Source organism: Sebastes umbrosus, chromosome 3 (genome assembly GCF_015220745.1).
Source record: "Sebastes umbrosus isolate fSebUmb1 chromosome 3, fSebUmb1.pri, whole genome shotgun sequence".
NCBI lineage: Eukaryota > Metazoa > Chordata > Actinopteri > Perciformes > Sebastidae > Sebastes > Sebastes umbrosus.
Genome location: NC_051271.1, coordinates 13,914,436 through 13,939,220, shown reverse-complemented (window position 1 = coordinate 13,939,220; position 24,785 = coordinate 13,914,436). Strand labels below are relative to the sequence as shown.

The following is a 24,785-nucleotide window of genomic DNA, read 5'->3' as shown; positions in this document are numbered from 1 at the left end:
ATGTGAAGAAATCATATGTGAAAAAAGCAGTTACTTCATTCAGGAGACTGTTTCTGTGAGTTTTAAGACAATAGAAAAGTTGGGTCTGAATATATGTATGTGCTAAGTGTCGTATTTGAAAGAAGAACAGAATGTTTGCTGACTTACATCGAATTCATTGAGGGCAGCAGCCAGTTCTCCGATGCCGGCGTGGCCGTGCTTCTCATCAGTGGGTGAGGTGGCCTGAGCAGCGCTGGAAATGCCTCCTATGGCCTCCTGGACTTGCTTGAACACGTAGTCTCGGTTGGCACGTGTGGCCGCCACATCTGGGTGGCGCAGGAAGGCCTGCGAGGCCGTGTACAGCATGGTGGCGTTTTTCTTAAGGGCCCCACGCGCAGCTGCCATCTCATCTCGACACTGGGGGTCTTTCAGTTCCTGAGAAGGTGATAAAGGTTCTCAAGTGAGTACAAAATAACCACTTATAGTCAGTCATTAAAGAAAATATTAAAGAATTAAGAAAGATCCTATACAATATATGTAACGGCAAGAGTGTACTTCTCAAAATGTTTGAGGACAAGGAGGACTTTTGATGACACCATTGATTCACAATAGAGCCAAACAGAGCATAAACCGATCCCATTTCAAGACATTTCCTGTCAAAACATAAGTTCATGTCCCAGCTGATGGATTGGTATTGTTCCAACCACACAAAGTTAGGGCAGCGTCAGCGGATCAGCAACCCTGAAGCTGGATGGAATTCAGCTCAGTGTTTTGCTCTGGGACGGTTCAGCAGGATGGATTCTTGCCAACATGATACTTGTAGGAAAAATCTTCTAAAAGCTTTTTTGTCACACTGGGGGCCATGTTAAATATTCTAACACTTTCATGTTCCTCCTCCCGGGGAAATTAAGCACTGATGCCAATATTTTGCTGATTTACAGTAATATGATGAAGTCATTTCAAATGGTACTGAAAAACAGGAATTTCTAGCATACATTACCTAATGTGCATTTCAGCTAAAACTAATCATATCCAGTGATATTCAGTTATGTTTTGCTAAAATGTTGCAAAGTACACTTTTTATTGCCTATCAGCTACAACTAATACCATGAAATATCAATATGAAATAAACCATTTTGAATGTGTTGGAACTGTCAGTGCTGTTTAAATCACCCCACAACTATTAGTACAATGATTGATTGAAAATCGGTTCCTTTCCTGCTACAATTACCCAATTTCTCATACATGAAAAAGTTTCATCTTGTCAATCACATCATATGGCAGTATGTATTAGGAGTGGGAATCACCAGAGGCCCTACAATACCATTGATACTGAAGTCACGATACGATTTTTCATCTGCAAATTAGGCGGTTTCTGTCAACATCTATTTTATCTAATACAGTAATATACAGTTTTCACTATGTTCATCTCAGAGTTTTTATTCGCATGTCTTGAGGTCAAAGGTCAAGGGACCCCTTTGAAAATGGTCATGCCAGTTTTTCCTTGCCAAAATTGAGCGCAACTTTGGAACGTTATTTAGCATTCTTCCCAACAAGCTAACATGACATGGTTGGTACCGATGGATTCCTTAGTTTTTTCTAGTTTCATATGATGCCAGTATCTAGCTTTAAGACCTCTGACCTCTGAAAGACAGAATAGCGACCAGGCAGGCTGGCGGGCTGTCGAATTGTTAAGAGGTTAATATTTTATATAACAAAAGATTGATACTTGACGTCCGTGTATCGATACAATATTGCCACGCAATATATTTTGATACTATGCGCGATTTTTCCCCCCACCCCTAGCATGTATGTATTTCTATGAAAGCCAGCCTTAAAGACACAATGCGAAGCAAATACAACTGCATATAATTATGGAGTTGGCCAATATTTTGCAAATAACTCTTGCTAGTCACTGACTGAATCTGATTGTGTTACACCATTTCCTGTATCTCTCACCAGTATTCTGCTCTGCACTTGTAAACTTCAAATGAAGTTTACAAAATCACCAAGACAGAGAAAGCCAGAGAGCTTTCTCCTATGGGAACTCCCTGTACCTGAATATGACACACACGTCAAGAGTGGTTTACGTTTTCAGAGCAGGAGACGGGGTGGGGGGGGGGGGGGCCTTCCAGTTACCTGCTGCCTCCGAGCTGCCACGTAGTTCAGCTTCACCATCTCCTTCCCAAACTCCTTGAAGCGGTTGGCAAGGTCCTGCTCATTGGTCGCATTCTTTACTCCCTCCAGGGCTTCCTCCACCTGTAACACACGCACACACAAATACAGTAAATACTTCCAAAAACTCCATGGATGCACCTAAAAACTAGTGTACATTAATCTCTATAGTTTAATTCAGTAATAAACCTCAAGCCATAAATGTTACAACATACATTAAAGCAAAACAATAAGGGAACGCTGCGTAATTGCAAACGGGTTTAAAAAGACGATAGCTATTTAGTTGTGTAATTTCAATGGGTCTCACTTCAGCAATCTCCATCCTTTTTGTGGGTACATTCTGATTCTAAACTCCTTTTCTATCCCTAATGAAAGTGACGCACAAGATGTAATGGAAAAGAGAGAAGAGAGAGAGATAACTTTTAAGTGGCCTTTGATGACGGGGCTTATACTGGCTAGAGTTAAGCCCCTCTGTGGGCCTCAAGAATGGAGCTTGGAAAAAAAGGACTCCGAGTGAGTGAGTGTGTGTGTGTGTGTGTGTGCGTGTGTGTGTGCGTGTTTGTGAGAGACGGACAAAGTGAGTGAATGGAGGTGCATGCAGGCCTGAGTTTGTTTCAGATTATACCAATTGCATATCATTCTTTCTAGCACCCTGCATTAACTTCTCTTTCAAAGTCCTGAGCCATTTTCACAATAAAGGACGGAGAAACCTTTAGTTCTACAAATGACTCTACAGTCGGTGAGCGGGACGGCTACGTGTAGTTCATCACACCGGGGCACTATGGTATGATATTAATACAGTACCATCAGATGTGCGTTCTCAGGATACTCCTCCATACCTCATCTATATGCTAATGTGTGCAGAGGTTTGTGATAAAAGTACACATTGCTTCTGTGGAACACCAGGAAGTCCTTTCTTTAACATCCGACCACACCAGTCTACTTGAACACTGTGCATGCTTAGTCTTATGAATACACTTGATTCTATCAGTTGGAAAACATATTTGGGTAGTCTGTAATTTCAGGGCATGTTAGATATATTTGTATAAAGGAAAATAGAAATGATTTACTTATCTATTGAATCTTTTTTACTTTTATTTTCACCGTGGTCAGCACCTCTCCAACCAATCCGATCTCACGGGAAGGCAAATAAATACCACAACATTACAAGGACAATCCGCGTGTTATGTGGACGCACTTTAAGGCTTTTTGTGTGTCATTTGTACGCCACGCAACAAAACTACGGTAACGTCCACAGTTAAATTGAGGCAACAAAACAACAATGAGGAAAAACGTTATGGTTGGGTTTAAATTAAATATGTAAAGTAAGTAAAATATGTAGGGAAATAACGTAACATAATAAAACTCGCTGCAAACGTCACTAAAAACACTTGACAAACGCAACTTACAAAACAAAACACCAGTCTCAAACATCTTGGTCCTTCTCCTGGTTGAAAGTCTTGTGTTTGTTGGACCCATCCACTTCCCCACACGCCCGCCATACGAGGTCTTTGTCGCTTGTTATTCCATGTCACTAGTTCTGAGCGTAGCATATTTATGCAGATGTACTTATATTGCAGTCAATACAGAGTACATGGCGTACAAATGACACCCCAAAAGAACAGTATTCTTATTGCACGCTAAATGCCTTGCACATTACTGTAGTGTGTATTCCTCCTCTCTCACATCATGTCATTATGTTAACATCAGTTTCCTGACTGCACCTCTAATACAAAATAACCAATAGGCACAACCCCATGGCTTCATAACTCTATTAGGTCACAGGGTCATATCAACCACCAAACGCAAACGAGTACACGTCGTTCTTTGGCAGAAGAACATCTTATTTGTGTTAAATTTAAGGTGATGATCGCACTTACAATTTTAAGGTGGGCCAGCAGCCTCATGACATCAGCCATGTCGGCGAGGATGAGCAGGCGGGTGACAGCAGAGAGCAGGGCGCGGGCGGCCCTCACCATGGTGCCACGTTTCACAGAGGAACACGGGTCATCGGCAAACTCTGACGAGGCAATACGCATCGTATCTCCTGCAAGAGTCAAGGGAGAGAATTGTTAGTGGAAAAGAATGACATGAATATATTTTACCTTAGAGCAGACAATACATTATCTCGGGCTGCAACTTACTACAATTATTTTTATTGTTGATTAATCTGTCTATTATTTTCTTGAATAATCGATTAGTTGTTAGGTTTATAAAATGTCAGAAAATGGTGAAAAATGGCGATCAGTGTTTCCCAAAGCCCAAGATGTCGTCCTCAAATGTCTTCTTTTGTCCACAACTCAAAGATATTTAGTTTACTGTCATAGAGGAGTAAAGAAACCAGAAAATATTCACAAATAAGAAGCTGGAATCAGAGATTTTTGATTAAAATTATTAATTACTCAAACCGATTAATCAATTATCGAAATAATTGGCAATTAATTTAATAGCTGACAACTAATCGATACATCAATTAATTGTTGCAGATCTAATATTATCTGTATGTGGGTGTATTTGTGTGTGCCTGCTACACCAATTATTTATGTATATATTATTTAACATAGAGCTGCAATTTTAATCAATTAGTTGTCAATCAGTTAGTTGTTTAATCACCAACTATTTTGAGAATTGATAAATTGGTTTGAGTATTTTTTTTTTAAGGAAAATAAACTCAAAATTTCAGCTTCTAAATGTGAATATTTTCTGGTTTCTTTACTCCTCTATGACAGTAAACTGAATCTCTTCGAGTTATGGACAAAACAAGACCTTTGAGGACATCATCTTGGGCTTTGGGAAACACTGATGGACATTTTTCACCATTTTACAGACCAAACAACTAATCAATTAATCGAGCAAATAATTGAAAGATTAATTGATAATGAAAATAATTGTTAGTTGCAGCTCTAATTTAAGACTAGTTTGAAGACAGAATGAGCTACTGTGGTATAAATACAATGAGATGACTGATTGTGCCTTGAATCTGTATCAGCAACATTGTAAATAACCCATGTAAGACCCACCGCTACTAATGTCCTTCATCCAATTCAGAGTGTTGTTGTTACTGTAAGAAATAGATCAGAATTTGGCACGCCCCAGTTGACTCAAACCCACACAACCACAGAAATCAATGAGCATGTAACCTAGAAGCCTTACAGAAACACTATGACTGGTGAGCTGGTCCCTCTACATAATGTGCTGCAAAGAGGTTTAGTTATAACTCAACCATTTCACCTTAGATAAAATTCCAGAAAACATCAAGTCCTCTATGTCTCCGAGCAAAACTCATCCCTCACAGCTCTTATCATTAAGACAAACTGCATAAACACGTCTTGTTCTTGTTTTAATAAGAGTTTCTTTGTTTTAAGCAGCGACAGCAACTTTTTCAATGTTTATTTACCACCAAAAATGCTGTTTTGATGCTTGTCTACAACTACCCATTAGTGAGAAAAATAGGTTATTTTTCTAAATAATGATGCAAAAGGCTTCCCGCTGGGTCATCAGCAAAGTGGCAGCGGGTCAACACCGGCAGTGCAGGCTCTCAAAATTAAAACAAACTCTTCTCCAGTGCATCGTGATTTATTCACCAAACTTGTTTGTCTATCTTGCCTTCAAATCAGCTCTCTTAGCATTAATCAAAAAAAAAAAAAAACGTCAGGCAAATATAGCTAGTTTGTCCTATGGTGATGTCATGTGTACAATATAAACTGCCATACACACATCCATACACAAGGCAGACTGTTGCTGATGGTGCCATGAGTCTGTCTGACTCCATGACTCTGACTCAGCGTTGAGGAAGTGAAGAGTGACAGCACAAAGGACCTGATTACTGAACCCCTCTGTGCTCTGAAATCAGCATCTATAATTCAACCATGACAAGATAAAGGGGTTTGGGATGATGAGGTCACGGATACACGGGCATGATGAGGTGATGATAGATTTAAGGGTGTTTTACGATTCACAGTGACCTTAACTAGGCCGATGATGCCATTTGGGGACAACTCTACCTGCTGCTAAAAAGGAGGTATTCTTTTAGGGTGTTTTCACACCAGGGACCTGGGCCCGGATCCGAGTACACTTGACCCCAAAGTCCAGTTCGTTTGATTAGTGTGAACGCTCCGTTCCGTACTCGGGCACGGTTCGTCGATCCGTACTCAATTCCACTTGAAAAGGTGGTCTGGAGTACGGTTCATGTGTACTCGTGTACGGTTCGCATCAGGTGCAAAAGCCAACCTTACCGAAACATAAACGTGGACTGCTATTTAACGCGAGTAACGTTAGCAGTCAGCGAGTAGTTTTGAAAAGGCAGGCTTTTTTTCAACGCCGCCGATCTCCTCTGAAATCTGTATATGTGCGCAGCACGCGCCGATCTCATCCTCTGAACTGTACGGCCATGATTGATAAAGCAGGAAGGCAGGCGAGAGGGTGCTTAAGATATAAACAATAGTAGGCATTGTGGTTGGGCGATGTTTGTTATTTTATATAGCTAGTTTAATGGTATGCCTCCAAAGAACGAGAGTCGCTCAGCTGTTCAGTGGGCAGAGAGAGAGAGACAGCGGGAGAGAAATAGAGTATAGAGACAGCATATCTTCACATCAAACTCTGTGAAATAGGAGTTTATTTTGACCATACCAGAGTTGGTGATTGTTCTAATCACTAACGACGGTTTTGGCGAGTTTTACTTTGTTTCTGTCAGGTTTGATGAAGTGGACAGCTGATCTCAACATGAACAAATAGACGTGGATGATGACGCAAGAGTACTCGGGTTTGGAACAACTTTACTAATGTGAAAGCTGAGCAGCGAGGAGTGGCAATCGTACTCGGGCACGGTAAGGATCAATCGTACCAACATGAAAACGCCCTTAAAGGCTGCTGAACACAGTCAATATAGCATATTTCTGGCCTCATAGTTCCAATGTTATTATCATAAAAAAGTTTTTCCTGGCATGTAATAATATATCAAACCTGACATAAAAGTGTATAAAGAGAGAATGAAGAGAGTGTCCCATCAGCAGCCCACTTCTGTGCTGAAGAGCTTTTTGAGCATGCCCATCTTTTCATAATGCCAGTAAAAGGTTAAGAGATGTGGAGTATTAACTTTCATCTCCTATTCTAGTGTTGGTCAAGCAACGTTTTTCTTTTTTTTTTACTGGGAAAGACAGAAACTGAATTTGATTCATTGCCTTTTTCTAAAGGGCAGAGCCTTACCATCAGAAGAATCAGAAAGGGCAGTGTAATCATTCATGAGCACAAATACACAAACACAAATGTGTCACATTAGTTCGAAACATGCCCAAAGATATAAAACGGTTTCCATAAACCTTTTTTTTTTTTTTTTTAACACAGCCTTTCTTTGGTTTTGGCTCGCATGCCAAACAGGTGGGAAGATTGATCTTGTCCTTTTTGATGTCAGCTCTGGTGATGACCTGTATGGCAACAGTCTATTTCACGCCTCAAAAGAGCTGAGTGCCAACGTATTCAAGTCAGTGTTCAACAGCACCGGCGGCCAAGTGGAGCTGACAGTGCAGGATGAGGAATACAGCTACAACACAACTGTTTGCTGAGCTCCATTTGCTCTTTCTGCTGATGTGGTTATTGAACGGGGGGAATCTAATTCCATTCTGGGGACAAACATCTGATTCACATAAAGGCTCACTGACTTGCTCTCAGCACAGAAAAGAAAGTTTGGAATCTGTGACATTGACCCATCTGAGCTCCCCGAAAGACTGAGCATGATTTGATGAAGGGAAGAGTTGTTGAGTTGAGAAGTTTCAGTGTTAACCAACATCGGATATTTACAAGTTGTTGCTAATGAAAATGGGCTTCTATAATGTCTTAAAATTCAGCGAGGCTCACCACTATCACAGACAGTCGAAGCTTTAACGATGCATGACTTTAGGGTAAACAACTCCAGAATTAGGCTCATTACATTCATGAAGCTGCGTGCACCGAGTAAAGCCCAAAATTAATGGGTACTAATCTGTTAAATTTAATGGATTTGCCTTTGCCACTCTTATATCTACAACACTTATTAAGTTCTCCAAACATTAAAATATTTATAGCATTACTCTCCTTGTGTAGCCTTCAATGCTAGAAAAAAAAAAAAAAAAACGTTGGCACTACAGTCATTTCACAGAAAATGGTGCCAGCGGTGCTAAAAATATCAGCTGGAAATGATGCAGAGTTGAGATCCACTCAACAATATCTGTAAAATCTGCATAATTCTATGTTCAGTATGTTCCACATTGACAAGTATAGTAATCAGGAAGCTATTCTGAAGATTTAGGAAATGGATACCTCAACATAAGGCATTTATTAACATTCCCACGACACGTATTGAAGGGCAGCGAGGAAAACTACAGTACGAAGAGCCTGACTATTCTAATCCAATGCAACACTAAACAAAGTGAACACAAACTTCACAGAAGTATTTTCTATTACTGGGCTGTTTTAGTGAGTTACATTACACTGTAAAGGGGTTCATGTTTTTGTGTCTACCCTATGAACCTCATATTCATCTCAAAGTCATTTTGTGTCTGCACATTACACTTCAAAATTTAAAGCATTAAAGTGTATAAAATGCTGTGATTTCCAAGAGATAGAAAGGTGTCAGATGTTTGCAGATGTGGTCTGTGCATAGTTACTCATTTAGACTGGACTATTTTATGCTGCCGTTTAAGTAAATGAAAATAATTTAAGATGCATTTTTTATTTCTTCACATATTTTTAAAAGTGTGTCCTTTCAAAGATTAAAAAAAAGAAAAACAGACAAGAGACAAGGCCTTTTGGACATGGTAACAGAATGACCTCCAAGGGGACTGACAGCAAGTGGGCAACCCTATACTGATGATGGATGATGTTCTAGAAAGTTAAGAAACAACCCACAGTCATACACCATGTTATACTATAGAGTATGTGAGACAAATATTGTTCTATAAAGGAAAAAAAACAATAATAATGCTGTTGAGGGCAGGGAGGAACTACTACATTTCTAATGGTGAAAGCAGGGATAAGCAATATTATGACACAACAGCTGTAAAAGCACAAGCATTGCGTCTGCATAAGAACATCCAGCGAGCTCTCACCTTGCTTACGAACATCCTCCACAGCAGAAATGAGCTCCTCCTTGAGGTCGTGGCTGTCTTTGGCGATCTGCTCACCCTTTTCCAAAAAGTTCTGGGTAGCCTGCTCAACAGACACTGCCAGGACATGGGCCTTCTTGGAGCGCCCCTTCTTCTTACTGGATGGCCCTTTGTTGCTGGTGTTCACCAGGGTAGTCACCTGGGAAAAGAGGAGAGGTCATTACAGTTGGCTGAGTAACATTAAACGGGAAATACCATGAAAAACTCACTTTTCAGTGCTTGTGCACATACATTTGGGTATCTGGAGTGACTACCAACTCACAAATTGTGAATGACACTTGCAGGCTCATTAGAACATATCGCCCACAGCTTGAATACTACCTTTGCAAAGGTGCACCATATTTTTCTTGCAAGCCAATCAGAGCAGACTGGGCTTTTTTTGGGAGGGGGGCTTAAAGAGGCAGGCACTAAAACGGAGCGTTTCAGACCGAGGTTGAATACAGGTATATTCAAACATACAGGATGAGAAAAATAATGTTTTGTTTTTTTAACATTAACGCATGTAAATGTGTTTTAGTAGAAACCCAAAATACAAGTATGAATCTGAAAATGAGCATGATATGTCCCCTTTAACAGTAGGCTATGTAAAACACATGGACAAGGGTGACAGCTTTTGTGCAGTTCCAACAGTGACGGTCTTGTCCTGGCTTTGGTGGTTATGGCACATTGCTATTCTGGACATCAACCATGACAATAAGGGCAAAAAAAATTGTAGGACTACAGAGCCTTTCTCACAGAACGCGACAACGGCACCACTGCGCCACAACAGCTTTGAGCTGCGTTGAGCGAAGCGTGGGCGCAGCATGCCGCACGCCAAGCACTGCACCCAAAGTTCAACCTAGTTGAACGCAACTCAAACTGCATTCTGTGTGAAAGTCCTGTAACACTTGGAAAATGACAAAAAAAAACAGGTTTATATTGAATTATTTATTTATATTCAGTTCTTGAAGCTCTCAGAGCAGAATTATGCAGTCTAAAATATTCTCCAAGTTAATTACCTGTTGCATAGTTTTCTAATGTAAATAGCTGACGGTAAATGAACAAAAGCATTATTACAAAATAAATAATTATTATAATCTTTATAATAATGAAACAGACACAGAGCTGGGTCCTGTTTTTTTCCCAGCAATGTCAATCCAATAAAAAGGATCAATTTCTACTATTCTACTTCTTTCTTTTTCTCCTTTTCTGAAAATGTACATCCCCTTATAATGATGGGAGTATATTTTGTCCTAGTTTGTTAATAACATAGCGAAACAACTTTGTAAAAATGCCTTAATGACAAATAGTCATGTCTTTATCCATAATATGTGCTTCCACAACCATAATGAGGCAATTCATTATAAATGATATTACAGCTGCAGAAACATGCTAAATTTGATATAGCATCAATCAGGTACATTGCCTCATCTTAGTCAGGAGGACTCACTGAAAACACTTATCCCTCAGCTTGAATAGGAGTGCTGTGAAGTGCAGCAGCTCCATCAATCTGTCCTTCTCATTGTAAGAAAATGTAACTGAAAGGAGCCTTCTTTGATCTCAGCTCTTTTGGATAGGCCACACTGCACACAATCAATAGGATGATGTGTTACTGAATCCTACTAAATGAGCCCTTGATCTAATTGCATCGGTACAGTCAGCATTTTGCAGGACTGTGTTTTGTAGAAGAAATGCAATGAGATACTTTCCATTAAGAAAGCTTCTAGTACAGTGAAGAAGCATTCTGTATTGAACTACTATTGATTTCTCCTCATAGCAGACAGTCAGTCAAGAAGATGACATATGGCTTGTTTTCACCAAGTAGTCCAGTTCAGTTCAGTCCACATTAGAACAGTTTTTCTTGCATTTCCATTAGCAAAGGTTTTCGATGGTACCAACAACCCCATTTTTGGTACCACCTCAGTTGAGGATCCAAGCGAGCAGAGCCGATACTAGAGGGTGGAGTTAAAACACTGCAGACAACTGATTGGTCAGAGAGAATCGTCACTAGCCCATTTCAAATAGCCAAGCTACCGTCAATAGCAACCGCAATTTTTAATTCACTCGACCCAGATTTTAAGAAATGGAAGCCCACAAAACTACACTGTACAGTGCAAACATTCCTCTGTTTGGTTGTCATTGAAATTATTCACTGAGTGTCCCGTCCAGGATGATGTCACGCGCTGTCGCTACGGCGATCAACTGAGAATCCCGCCTACACTGAAGGGGTACTATTGCAGTGGAAACACGGCAAGGAGAAAAGGACCTGGGACCAAAAGTGAGTCGAGTGGAGCAGAGCTTTACCATGCAGTGGAAACGCGGCTATACAGGGACGTACGTTTGATGCAAACTCAATGGCTTTCTCTGAAATCGCATACTATGCACTACATACTCAACAGGTGTACTATCGCTCAACATACTTTTGTGTGAATAAACAGCAATGTGTATCTTTTCAGATGAAATGAGCAGCAATTTACGTTGTCACTTCCTGAGAGTCTCCTTGCTGGTTTGAGACGTGTAACCATGGTAACTCGTGCCAACGTCATGTGACCAAAACAACGGTTTGAGAGAATCAATGTCTGAATTCATTTAAAATATACGCCTATAGCAAAGTGAAATCTTATACTTAGACCTAAATTGAAGCGTTATTGGCGTTACAGAGTTGTCCGTCAATGTCTATTATGAATGTTGACGTCACTACTGAATTGTATCATGGGATATGTATCCCGCCATAGTGTCCAGCGTTGCATACTGTAATATTTCACCTGAAATAGTACGCAATTTACGCACTATTGGTTTCATACATACTAAAATATCTCACATACTGTTTTAACGTACTAAATAGCACGTTAGTATGGAATTCCGGACGCAACCAATGTGTTGGTTCATGTTATTGATGCTGTAAAGATCACAAGAAACAAAATAACCATTTTAGACAAGCACCCTGCCTTAAAGAAGACACAAAATCATGGGGAACAGGCATCCTCACTTTAACTAATCAGCAATCACATAGTACTCTCAAGAACACGCAAGCCTCAGGGTTGAGCGATATCTGTTAAGTATTTGGAGATAATCAGGACACGCTCTGAGAAATGTGTGCTGGTCTCGGCTTCTTCCTCTAAAATAATGTGAGAAAAAAATGCTTTTAAAATATCCACATCAATTATATTGAGCTACAATGAAAGTGTCATTATCATCAAACCAAAATGACCGCACTAAACTCACTCAGCCTACAGGACAGGCCACAGAAGAGCAGCAATCGTTGTCGCCTGTCAATAATTCATTAAAGGGTGGGACTATTTCCACCGCTTGTGTGCCGGTGACACCTTTGTCGCACACAATTACATATCTGTCTGAGGCCAGTGACGATGTACATGGACGGAATTGCTCATTACACACTCCAGTCAGATTTTGCTGTAGGAGTATCAGTCAGACGACAGCCGAACTTGCACAATGCGGTGATATGATTAGTTTGTTGAATATATCAGAGGCGTTCGCTCTGAAAAGCTGCTAAGAGCAAAGTTATGTCCCGTCTAGGCTGCATTACTTAGAGGCTTCTAGACAGGAATAAAAACTTTAATGATGTATGTCCTCACTCAGGATGGATCCAGGAATAGTACGGCTGATATAAGACCAAGTTAACCTTTCCAGTCTTTTTAAAATATTTTGACTAAAAAGTAATTCATAATTTAATAACATTCTTTTTTCTTTTTTTTTTTAAATCTGTATTCAAAGCCGCCCTGACAACTTACTTTGATACATCTGTTTACCATCAGCTCATCCGCTCAACAACACTTCACACAGCTGAACGACTGCTCATTATGAAGTGCAGTGGTGTGTTTTTTTTTTCCAATCTAAGTTTGTTGAATCAATAACTCATCATTATATTTACACATGAAAGCACACACACAAATCTGCGACACAAACTCCCTCCACCTCACACACAGACACGCACTCATATGCTGGCTGCCCACATAAAAGCCCAGATCCACCACCACCACTGACAGACACAAACACACATACAGACTCCCTATTCTTTCAAGTTCTACCTCACAGACCACACTGAGAAGTCTTGTGATTGTTGTTCAGCAAGTAAATCAACAGCACACGAATGTGTCCAGGTTGGTACTTCCATATGTCTGCTTATCACTGCCATATTATTAAACTGAAACCCAAAACAGTCTTTTCTAGCCTGATGCAGAGTCTTGGATTTGTGATACACCTGGGAATGAGGAGAGGACATGCTCATTTCTGACTGGCTGTCAGCCGTCTTTTTAAAATCATATATCAGGACACCACAGATACAATACAGGCAGCTGGTCAACAGTTTTTGTACCGCCTCATAATATGTTCATAGTTAGTTGTCACTATGTAACTATTGGCTAAATAGTTGGCTAAATAATTGTCATGTCAAGTAAACTAACACATAACAAAATGCCCTCATGTACGAATCAACGGATAAACTCAACATGCTCAGTTTGCGTTCTTACATACTTACACTTGCTATTTTGAGTGTGTTCACAGTGTTCACACTGACAAGTATGGCAAAATGTCAGTGCACTATGAGTACCTGGATGGTATACTCATAACGGTCATAATGTTGAGTGTGGAACGCTGGACACTTCTCAACCTCAGTGGTGTGAAAATGGCACAGATGGCGGCGTATTTTCCTCCTCGCATGAAACAAGGGGAAACGCAAGCAAGTAGAAGTAAAATTGCATTCATTTTTATTCAGTTTTAATACAATTGTGAAGTGAGCAACAAGCCAGCTATAGCCGCATGATTAATCAAAATTTTATCAAAATCACAATATGGCCTACTGCAACTTTCAAATCGCAGGAGGCACAATAATTGTTGTCGTAATACTATTTTAGATAAAATATTGTTGCACTGCAGAGATGTCCTGGCCTACAGACATATTCTACAGGCTTAAGAAAACATCTTTGTTCAGTACTGATTCCTGCAAAAATCACATCACAACCATTGTAATATGTTTTTCAATGGAAATGAGAATAATGACGTAAAGATTATCATTCCCTCTGTTATAGCAAATCATATCGCAATTGCAATATCAGTCAAAATAAACGCACTTAGATATTTTTTTCAAAATCTTTCAGCCCAAAAGCCGGCAGATATTTTGGCGAGCGGCAATCGCGGTCAAATGTCGGCGGTAAATCCAGAAGAAGAAGAAGAAGAAGAAGAAGAAGAAGAAGAAGAGGTAGAATATTGCGATCATCATTTCCAGTAAGTGCACAACAGCCGTCTTCGATTTAAGACAATGCTACACTGTCGAAATGTATGCACTGCACAAGTACAAGTACATTGTGTACACAGTGTACTACATGGACTAATCTGAATTGAGACACAGTAATAGTGACACAGCAATTAGTGTTTTCTACAAGTACCGGGTAGCCAGTCGAAGAGAAGAAAGGCTCTGAATATTAAGCACAGTTTTACACAGAACTACCTTGTAAGGAAGTAGATTACTTGTCTGCAGAACAGCTTAAATGCGCCGCGGAACCAATTACATACAAGTTTTGATCTGCGTGTGGTTGTGTGTGTGTGAGACATGTTTTCATCAATCATCACGTTGTGTTTCATAAAGCCCCACTGAGGTCCATTGTTCAGAAGTGGAGAACGGGGAGGCCACGGAAGGCATCTGACTTCATTGCGGTGTTAATGAAAACATAATTGAATTTGTTTGACACTGTGCATGGTGCCAGTAACAGAAATAGTGTTTGCGGTGCACCTGGTCCTTTAAAATGGCATTATATTCTTTAGCTGTTTTTCATTCAATCAAGCAGAGCCATAATTTGGGCTAATGACCATAAGTTGGCTGCCCATACCATTAGACAGTAGATCCACTGCCAACAGCTGGCAACAGACACTGTGGATTAGAGATAGCAGTGTAAATATGCCTGTAGGAATAAGGATGAAAGATAAGTCATTTAATCACATACTGTTATCAACTGCTCGAGGTTAAGGGTTCTGTGTCCATTATATTAGCTCACTAGATGTGTAACCAGATTACCCAACATGTGACCATTTTGAATTATAAGATTTATGTGGTAGTAAATGATTTTTGAACTGAAAAGAGCTTAAATAAATGCCCTTTGAGAAAGTGCAGGGGTTAATTCAATTGTCTACAGCCCCAGGGTTTCTGTGGATGCAGTTTTGTGGCAGATATACAGTAATTACATTAAACAATGTCATAGTAGTGAGAGGGAATGTGGGCAAACTGCAAACTGTGGGTGCTGTTGCAGCCTCTACCTTCTTCAGATATGTAAGCTTGGAGATTAGTGGTCAAGTTGGGATATTTCTCTTTTATCTTGGCTGAACCTAACTTCTATGCCTCATGCCTTTTGAAACTCTTCCATAGAACATACTGAGTTATGGGTGTGCATGATTCATCTGCACTTCTAATGCTCATTTATTCATTAACACAGGGCCGGTGTGGAATACACAGAGATAAGGCAACGGCGTCATGTAGCTTTCCACAGGGATTGACTCGGTGAAGTCAAGGCTTGTTGACGTTTTATTCTGCAACAGTGACTTAAAAAAAGCTTGATGTATATTTAATTATGCCCGCAATAACCTCACAGCACGCACTGAGGCTGATTCAATTTATCTACCTTCGTACAGCTTTGACTGGGCTATTTTTGTGATATCTTGCTGTGTCTGCACGCAGATGCCTCGCTGCATGTCTTCAGAAATGAGCTGAGCAGACTGATAAGAACATGTGTATTATAGGCCTCTGTCACAGCAGACATTTTTGGCTTGTCATAGTAGGAAAAGCAGAGGTGTTACTAATAATATTAACGATGGCTCTGTAATATGTAAATGTCCCAATAAGCCATGACAGTGTGACAGTCAACCAGCATGCAAAATACCAGGACCCTGAAACGTGTGGACCCTCATACTGTACGGTATTACCTCATAAATTACCGGCTATGCTTTTAAAAGACAGATGAGATGAAATGATATAGTACAGGCAAGCTGAGTGAAGAGGCTGCTGCATACTCTCATAGACCGAGAACTAATTTGAAGGACCTACATAAGCGGACAGCAGAGCTTACACTGATTAGATGAAGCGTGGAGATCAGATTTAACAAACATCCCTGGGAGGGACAAACATTGCGTGGAGAGAGTGCTTTTGTTTCAGGCTGAATAACGTTACATTTCGAGGTCCTTAGTCACCACAGCTTTTTTACCGTGGTTGCTGAGGCATCCCAGTTTAATCACTGTCACTTTCACAGAGACACAGCATATGACAAATAGCCTGGATGTTTGACTTCTGGAGCATGTTCAGCACTGACAGCCATCAAGTTCATACTCAGCCTATCAAGAAAACAGAGGAAGAAAGCTGCAACTTGATGTAAGCCTAAAATACTGCAATGTAATGAGTATGTTTGAAAGATAATAGCAATACCCCCAACACACAGACCAATAGATTGTATATAATGTATGTACATGACAGCTCCCGAAAAGTGAAGCCAAATCATCTTGATTGCCCCCTGGTGGCTGGCTGCAGTATAGGTCATAAAGCCCGCCCCCTCAATGTTAGCGGATGGGACATGGGCCAAACTAAAAAGTCAAAGTACATTTTTTTTCCCAAAGATGGTTTCTGTAATTTTAGGTAGTTCTTATCACGCTGATGTACAGTATGTTCAAGTGTTCATTTTTCTGATACGTTTGTTTTTAATTAAAAAAAAGGGGGTGAGATGTCATGATTAGCAGTGGTGATTCTCTTTCACTAGCACACTGCGTCCGTGCTCGGCTAATGATTGGTTTGGGCGGGTGTGTGGGCGGGACTTCAATACTGCGGCTCCAGCCCCCCCGATCACTAATGCGCAGACTCTGGCTCCAAATGACGTCAAAATCTCAAAATTGCAGCTCCCATATCCAAGATATTTGGGCTTCACTTACATATGTACAGCGTGAGGAAGTGGAGCCGCGTCGTCCATCTTTATATACAGTCTATGGCACAGACACACTCATAAACTTAAACACAACACTGCCACTTGCCACAAACACTGAGTTAATGTCAAGAGAATTTAAATAAATTAATAAATAATGTAAATTTGGGATGGAACTAAGTAAAAAAAAAAAAAAAGGGCCTGGAAGGGATTTAGGGGAAACATATTTTAGTCCATCTCTATTGCACTTTTAGTAAACAGGTTACAAGATTTAATTGAGATTATGTGACATTTATCATATAACCTAAATCATCTGTGTGATCTGAAACACAGTCCTTTCCTTATACCCCTCTTTGGGCACGTGGCCATTAAAAGGAGAGAGCAGTATAGGATCCAACCTGTTCCCTCATAAAGCCACAGAGCCGACTGTAGCACTGTATAGTCAAATGATGAATGGTGTCATAAAGCTATGTCTTGCATGTCATGAAAAGTTGGAATCCTTCAATACCTACTGCAGGTAAAAAAAAAAAAAAAGAAGAACTGAGCACACAGACTAATCAAATGGATCCCTCAGGGGAATGAGGTAGAAACAAAAGTAGTTTGCGAAAAAGAAATGAAGTGTGCCCCAGTAATGTTTGCCTAGTGCATCCAAATGTGGCCTAATACGAAACTAAATAAATTCAGTGTCTGGGCGAGGCAGCCTTGCCCTTTTCTGCCAGCTGGTAATTGGCCCTGGGCAAGCCCATTTATCGTGTGTATTAGCAGCCCTGCTCGGATTTTATGCAAGACCACACTGGGGTTATTTCCATACAGCCACAAGTTATGTCATCTCTCAGGCTTAGCCCGACTGCTCACACGCCGCAAGCTTTACTCTGCACACTACGGTCATATATATAATCTACACATCTGAAGCTTAGAGCTAATGAGTGCTCTTGGACATTTGGTAGAGCATTATATTATCACCGCCCAGCAATGTTGAAAGGCAAAAAAGCAAAGGAGAGTAGTTTTACTGTCGCAGACTTAATGAGCTTGTACATCAGCTCTATCTGGTCACGCGAAATGGTACGTGTTAATATAACTGAAGGCAGTGACTCGTGGGAATGAGTGAACTGACTCGTCTCTATTACTTAAGCCAATTACGCAATTGGCTTTCACTAGGCATATAAAAAATATCAGCCAGCAAGCACAATCTTTACGATAGCATGAAGGCTGAAATGTAGAACTGTGGTCAGCAGATTTAGAATGATATGAGTGGACATACGTGGTGGGATGGAAAAAGTGTTAAAGGATAAGGAAATGTCTCGCCATATGATGCAACGGTATAAAATATTCAATTCCTAGCCAACCGAAGAGGGAGAGTCTCGCCTGGTTGTGTGCTGCCTGATGAGTGGAGAATTAAAATGTCTGTGCCAACACTTTAGGGTGAAAAGAGACACACTGAACAGTTTGGCTCATTATGTTGTTATGTGCTGAACCGCAGGGGTCCTACACAGTGTTATCAGTAAATGGTGCTTCTATAACATGCTATATTGCTTCCCGCTGTGGTTCTCCAGAGGCCAGATGTAAACACAATAAGAGTGCGCAAAAAAATCATGCTTATGCTATTGCCATTTCCAACATATTAATTGGTATTTATAAAAGAATTTGCACACGTCTCGCAGCCTCATGGGTACTGTACACAAGGTTTTCTAGAGCAAGCTCATTGTGATAGGGCCAAGGAAAAATGTAAATGAGACACCAAATCAAAGTCAAACCACGATGATTCTTTTAGAGTCCATATTAAATCATCATCGTAATGTAATGCACATTATAAAGTTTATTTTAACGGCTTTATTGTGAAACGTCTGTTACGATATCAATGCTATAATAAAAATAGTTGTTGGCTACCTCTCTGATGACTATGAATCAGATACAGTGTATGTGATGAATTCATTTTCGACACTCCTTGTGTCATGAATAGTGCCGCCGTGTATAATGGTAAGGATGGCCACTCTGGGGCTGACACTGGTGCATGTAGGTGACCTATTCATTCATATGCAAACAGTTGATTCAGGATGTGTCTACAGTGATCTATGGCTTAAATGTGGAAGTGGAATTCAGGCTCATGCATGTGCACACAATCATACACTGAGTGAGATGTATAAAACTTTGTAAGCAATGTGTATGCAGGGCTTTATAAATATGATTAAAAGAGTGTGCACGCATATAAGGATGACCTGAATACTTTGAAGCTTCGACCTCAAAATCATTATTCAAATGCTTTGATTTTTTTTTTTTTAAAGTATGTAATACAAATGTATAAATCCCAATATAGCCCATAAAATAAGGAATAATCCCACAACATTATTCATTATTCATATTCAACATGGATTATTATTAGTTATTCTCAGACTGATATCGCTGTTTGTTGTGTGTAGAGGTGTGTGTAGTGCGGCAGCGGTATTGTCCCCGTCACTGATCCGGGTGGAGATGGAGACGGACTGACAGAAGAAAATGTCAGCCTGTAGCGCTGCGCCGTGCCGCGAAGCTTCGAATACCTTCGAATACCTTTGAATATTTCTCACCGAAGCTTCGAAGCCCAAAAATGGTATTCGGGACAGCCTTACATGAATATTTCTGGATTTGTGCAGAGTTCAGTTGATCTACAGTTTTATGCATCTGGCCGCGGGCCTGCTGTGTTGTACCACTACTGCTCTTGCTGTGTAATGATGTTAAAAGATGAGAGTATGGGCACCATTGCTAATAATGGTTAAAGTAGAACCTGAACATTGACAATCTTCAACAATATTCAAGGGTAACTTCCCAAAACGTTATTTACAGTAAGATGTATTTATCCCATAAAAACAGTACACATACAGCATACCAGTTTTACCAGTGAGGGCATGAGTGCAGAGATTGAGGCATTAAACTGACAGGCCACAAAAAAAAGTTTTAATCATTACAAACAAAAAATCTATGACAACTGGCAGCTGAACAGATTCAGCCCTTGTCATGCTACCAACTACAGCTACATATCGACACGGCAAATACTGCACGAAACCCAAGTGGACAGCTGATTGCTCCCCTATGAACATGTCCAAATGTTCCCAAAGATTGATTGTGTAAGCAGGGACACACACACACACACACACAGCAATGACCACAGAGACACATCAACACACGGTCACTGGGCGAGAGAGACACAAGACGACCACAGATGCGCATGAGAACAAATCCACAAAAATGGCTGATGAACACATTTGCACAGGGCTCTCATGCTGATTTGGAGGGTGATGATCTAGAAAAAGGAAGCGCGGGATTCACATCTACATAGATTGGCTTGTAATTCCATTAGCAACACATTGATGAATTGATAAATGAGATACATTACAGCTTGTGACTTCTGTCATTTGTCTTGTCCTGAATTAACACTCCCTGCTGCTGCAATACTGTAAATCCGTCAAACACATGGTGGAGAAGAAAAAAAAAAAAGCTTAGCTGAATTCATCTAGTTTGTGGCAGCATGTTTCTAACGGTTTCCCCATCCTCAACCCAACCATGTCAAACTCCATTTATTTCTCACACCTTCGTCTTCAGCAGTCATGCCTCTGCCAGAATTCATTGATTTAGCCCCGGCTTTTAAATCCTGCTCAAGTATGCAGGATGTTACACTGCAACTCAGATATGGAAGCTCACTTCTGATTGGATGATTGAAATATATGCACATCATTGGACACTGAAATGTGCTGGAATGATAATGAACAACACTCATCTGAAACAAAAACCCATGTCAAGTTGCTACCACAGCCTTTTGCATACAGATTTAATTCATTTTTTAGTCCCTCTCTATTTAACAGAATCAGACTTTTTCTTAAAAGCAATGTTGTCCTACAACATCCAGGCTCAGATAACAGGTAATACATACTGTAAGTGATTATTCTGCAGCAGCGGTGAGGCTAACCTTTCCTTCAGGCCTAAGGAGTTGTCGTGCTGTGGCCTCCCATTTTATTGCTGATCAATAGTATTAAATGCCATGCGGCCTTTCCTCTCCAGAGCACCGGCCAGTGGCCTGTCCACTCAGTAGTAAATCCCCGTGGCTCTGCGTAGCCATTCAATTTTCCGCCTTCAGCCTCGGAGACTTGCATCCAACGGATGAGTGATGCACTTTAACTGGTCAACATTAAGGGAGGGCATGTGCATGTGTGTGTGTACGTGTAGCCAACTGCACACACGCATCATCATGCAGTCCCATACACAGCTCCTGAGAGATTCGGTTAACCTTTGGCCCCACTCCTACAGTTAGTGATATACATAACCGCCCCTGTTAAATAATTGATGAGGCCGTTTATGCCCATGCGTAAAGTGCATAATGTGTGCAAAAAGCTCAGGGGACAGATGCAAGAGGGGGTCCTCTACATTTATCCAAGCGGGTAAATCAATCACCTAGGAGGACAATATAGAAACCTGTTTGCACAAGGTGGGTGTGATGGCTTCAGGCCATGTTACATTTGCACAATAAAACGATACACAGTATACTATAGTCAAGATGGATAAACATTGAAATGCAGAGAACTACACTTGCATTGCACATTTGCATGTAAGGAAAAACAAATCTAGTGTGCATCTACGCATAATTCCCGAAGATGTGAACTGTGCCTGCCATGTCCAACTGCAACAGCACTATAGCCCTAGAATCCTGCAGAGCTAAATATAAAACGTATCTTAGATTTCTGTGCTCACTTTTCATTACCCTGTTACTTAAAATATCTTTTGAAGTTAACAAGTGCTGAAGTGCAAAGCAGTGAGGATTAACAAGCATTAAGATTGGTACCTGAATGGGGTTTTGGGTGGCAAAGAGTAAGGGTTTTAGCGGGAAGTGTCACATTGCAGGGGGTGCCAACCTCTGACATTCTTAACTGCGCCGTGTGCTCGCTGGCAACCACATCCCCATAAAACCTCCTGGAAGCGTACTTAGTTTTAAAGCCTCGAGATGAATGTTGGAGAGGAACTGTGGCGCACGACGACGGATAAGAAGGAAAACTGATGAATAATAAAACACAGCGCTGGTTGTCATATATTTTCATCTTTTTCTGGTTTATTTGTCCTACTTGAATAGATTTTCACTGACTTGTCAGGTTTATCGAACTACCTGCAGTTTTGTTGAACTTTTTAGCATTTTGAACTGATATCCAGACTCTGCATTTCCGCCAGTGTTCTACACCACAAGAACACAGTCTCACATTACTTACTTGAAGTTATGAATGTAACAAATAGTGGCAAGAAAAAACATGATTCAGTAGAAAAGCAGAGCCAGTGGAATCAATGGCGTTATCTGCAATAAAGATTCTCACATTTTAAAAGGTGAACTTCTGAGAGCAGCATTCATTCACTCTGCTTCGAGAGTGCAATAGACTTTCAGTCTCCCCATAATATTTCCTCATTAGTAACCCTCTTAGCCCATGTTCCTATACTCTGTTTGATCCTCCCACTCCTTCATTATCATTCTCACCGCAGATGTCTTTTTGCTATCTCTGAGGTTACAAAATTCATTTTTGAGGCATGACAGGATCTTTTTTGATACATAGCTGATCTACACAGAGCGGGTCAATACATTATTTCAGGTGGGCATGCCTTAAACCGCTTGATGTAAGGACAATTTTGCACCTGTTTGAAAATCATCACACCTTCCACGAAGTCCAATGCGGGAGCCAAACTGCGGATCCAAATATCGGCTGGAGCACATGTTCGGTTGCCAAGATATACCTAAAAATACCATTCACCTAGTGTGTGTGAGAAAAAGTCAATGATTTTTCCTCGGGGAACAAATCTAAGGAAAATAGCAGCACAAGAGAGTGGGTTTTGAAATCAATGTGCAACACCGGTCAATTAGAACATTTAACTTCCAAACTTCCCCACCTCTACTTAAAATATGAATATAAGAAATTACTGAATGTTTGTGTTAAAACTGCTTATTTCTTCGCTGGAAAATGCCAATGAGTCCTCGTTTGACTTGGGCTTGATTTTTTGCATGACGTGCCTTGAGGTTTGCACATAATCTTCACAACTAATGGCAGAATACATGCCATCCGAAATGCTGTTCACTTCAAAGACAGGCCACATAAAAGCTTTCTCAAATCTCATTCTGAAATGGCTTCAAGTGTGAGATACGGTCACAATGCCGAGTGTCAAAGAAATTAGTGCGGCAATACACAGAAAACACGGCTTCAAGGAGAGTGTGAGAGTATAAGCGTCCAATAAGATTTTGGATGAGATGATATATTAGTAGCAACAGAGGACAGGACATGTATACCTACAGTATGGTATGCACAACAACGTCTTAGCTTCCCAAGCAGCAGGCCACCTCCTGTAAACTAATCAAGGGACTTGCAACTCTACAGGCATCCTCTGCATGTGATCATTGCAACGTACTCTCTCTCGCTGTAACCTTCACTCCCACTCCACAAGCCTTCCACATTTAGTAATTCATCCATATTTATCTGTCAACATTCTCCTCCCAAAAGAAACTTCTTTGTCTGACCTTCATCTCTGTCAGGGAAGTCAAATGGTCTGCAACAATTTCAACACTCCAGCTGAAGGCTTTCCCATGTCCTTTTTCAACACACCTGCTCATAATACAGAGATGCCCAAATTCTGCACATTACACATGGATCAAGGATGACAATTGATCAAACTAGACCCAACCTTGTATAACAGTCACACTGACTCTTGATTCACATGTCAATACTTTAGCCCTTGTTCACTACTTTGACTGTGTAATTTTATGCTGCAGCAAACCTGACCTTTGATTTCACAAATTACAAAATAACTGATGTATTTAGATCAGATCTGACAAATGACTGGGACTGTGTCCGAAATCCCTCCCTTGTGTACTCATTCGCTACTCCCTTAAAGACACTCAATAGTGAGCAGTGAATTGAGATTTTGCACACTTATTATCCATCATTTTGCGTAATCTCTGACAGGTGTGGAGCTGCTCAACGGACATTTTTGTATCTGTAAAATTTGGAGCATTGCATTGTGGGATTGATAGCAAAAAGTAGTGTACATGCCATGGACACTACTTTTTTTGTTCCATTGTGGAATTTTTTGAGGGCAAGGAGACAAAACTGTTGTCAAACAAACGGGTGTTTGTTTGACAACAGTCGCTGCTGCCATTTTAGACTGAAAACGCTTATCATATTTAAAATACGCTATTGTTCAACACAGGCCATTTTGGTCAAATATGACAATATAATAGAAATAATTTAGTTTTACTTTTTTACGGCACTTTTTAGGCGGATGTTTTACTGGCGTCCCGTAGATGCTTTCAGTCCGAAATGGCGGAAGTGTTGCTTTGCTGCTGGACGCTGATGTTGCAATGGAAAGAACACCTGATTGTCTCTTTTTGGCAATATACATTCTTTGATATAGTGGATAAATTTACACACTCAGCGGCGAATTTACAAAGAATGGATTGCGCATCATTTGCAACCGCCATCTTCCCCGTCTCAAGGTCCGATTCACAAAAAATACTGCATTAATGACATTACAAATCAAACACTCCCATAAAGTTTTGCAGCTGAGTGCAGTTTGTCCTTTTTTTGCAGAGGGAAGAAAC

At 40.5% G+C, this 24,785-nt stretch overlaps 1 protein-coding gene across 15 annotated transcripts in view; it reads right to left on the bottom strand.

Moving 5' to 3' along the window:
• Positions 1-24,785, bottom strand: part of ctnna2 (catenin (cadherin-associated protein), alpha 2) — a 375,732-nt gene that overhangs the window by 301,558 nt on the left and 49,389 nt on the right. For 13 of the 15 annotated variants that reach the window (XM_037765886.1, XM_037765885.1, XM_037765887.1 and 10 more), the window contains exons 3-6: positions 9,237-9,432; positions 4,035-4,201; positions 2,119-2,238; positions 148-414 (exon numbers count right to left, since the gene is read on the bottom strand). In XM_037765886.1, the coding sequence (XP_037621814.1) occupies positions 148-414; positions 2,119-2,238; positions 4,035-4,201; positions 9,237-9,432 (750 nt within the window). Of the gene's footprint in view, positions 1-147; positions 415-2,118; positions 2,239-4,034; positions 4,202-9,236; positions 9,433-9,502; positions 9,620-24,785 lie in introns of those variants that run through there. The other 2 variants (XM_037765883.1, XM_037765884.1) reach the window with 2 other exon arrangements.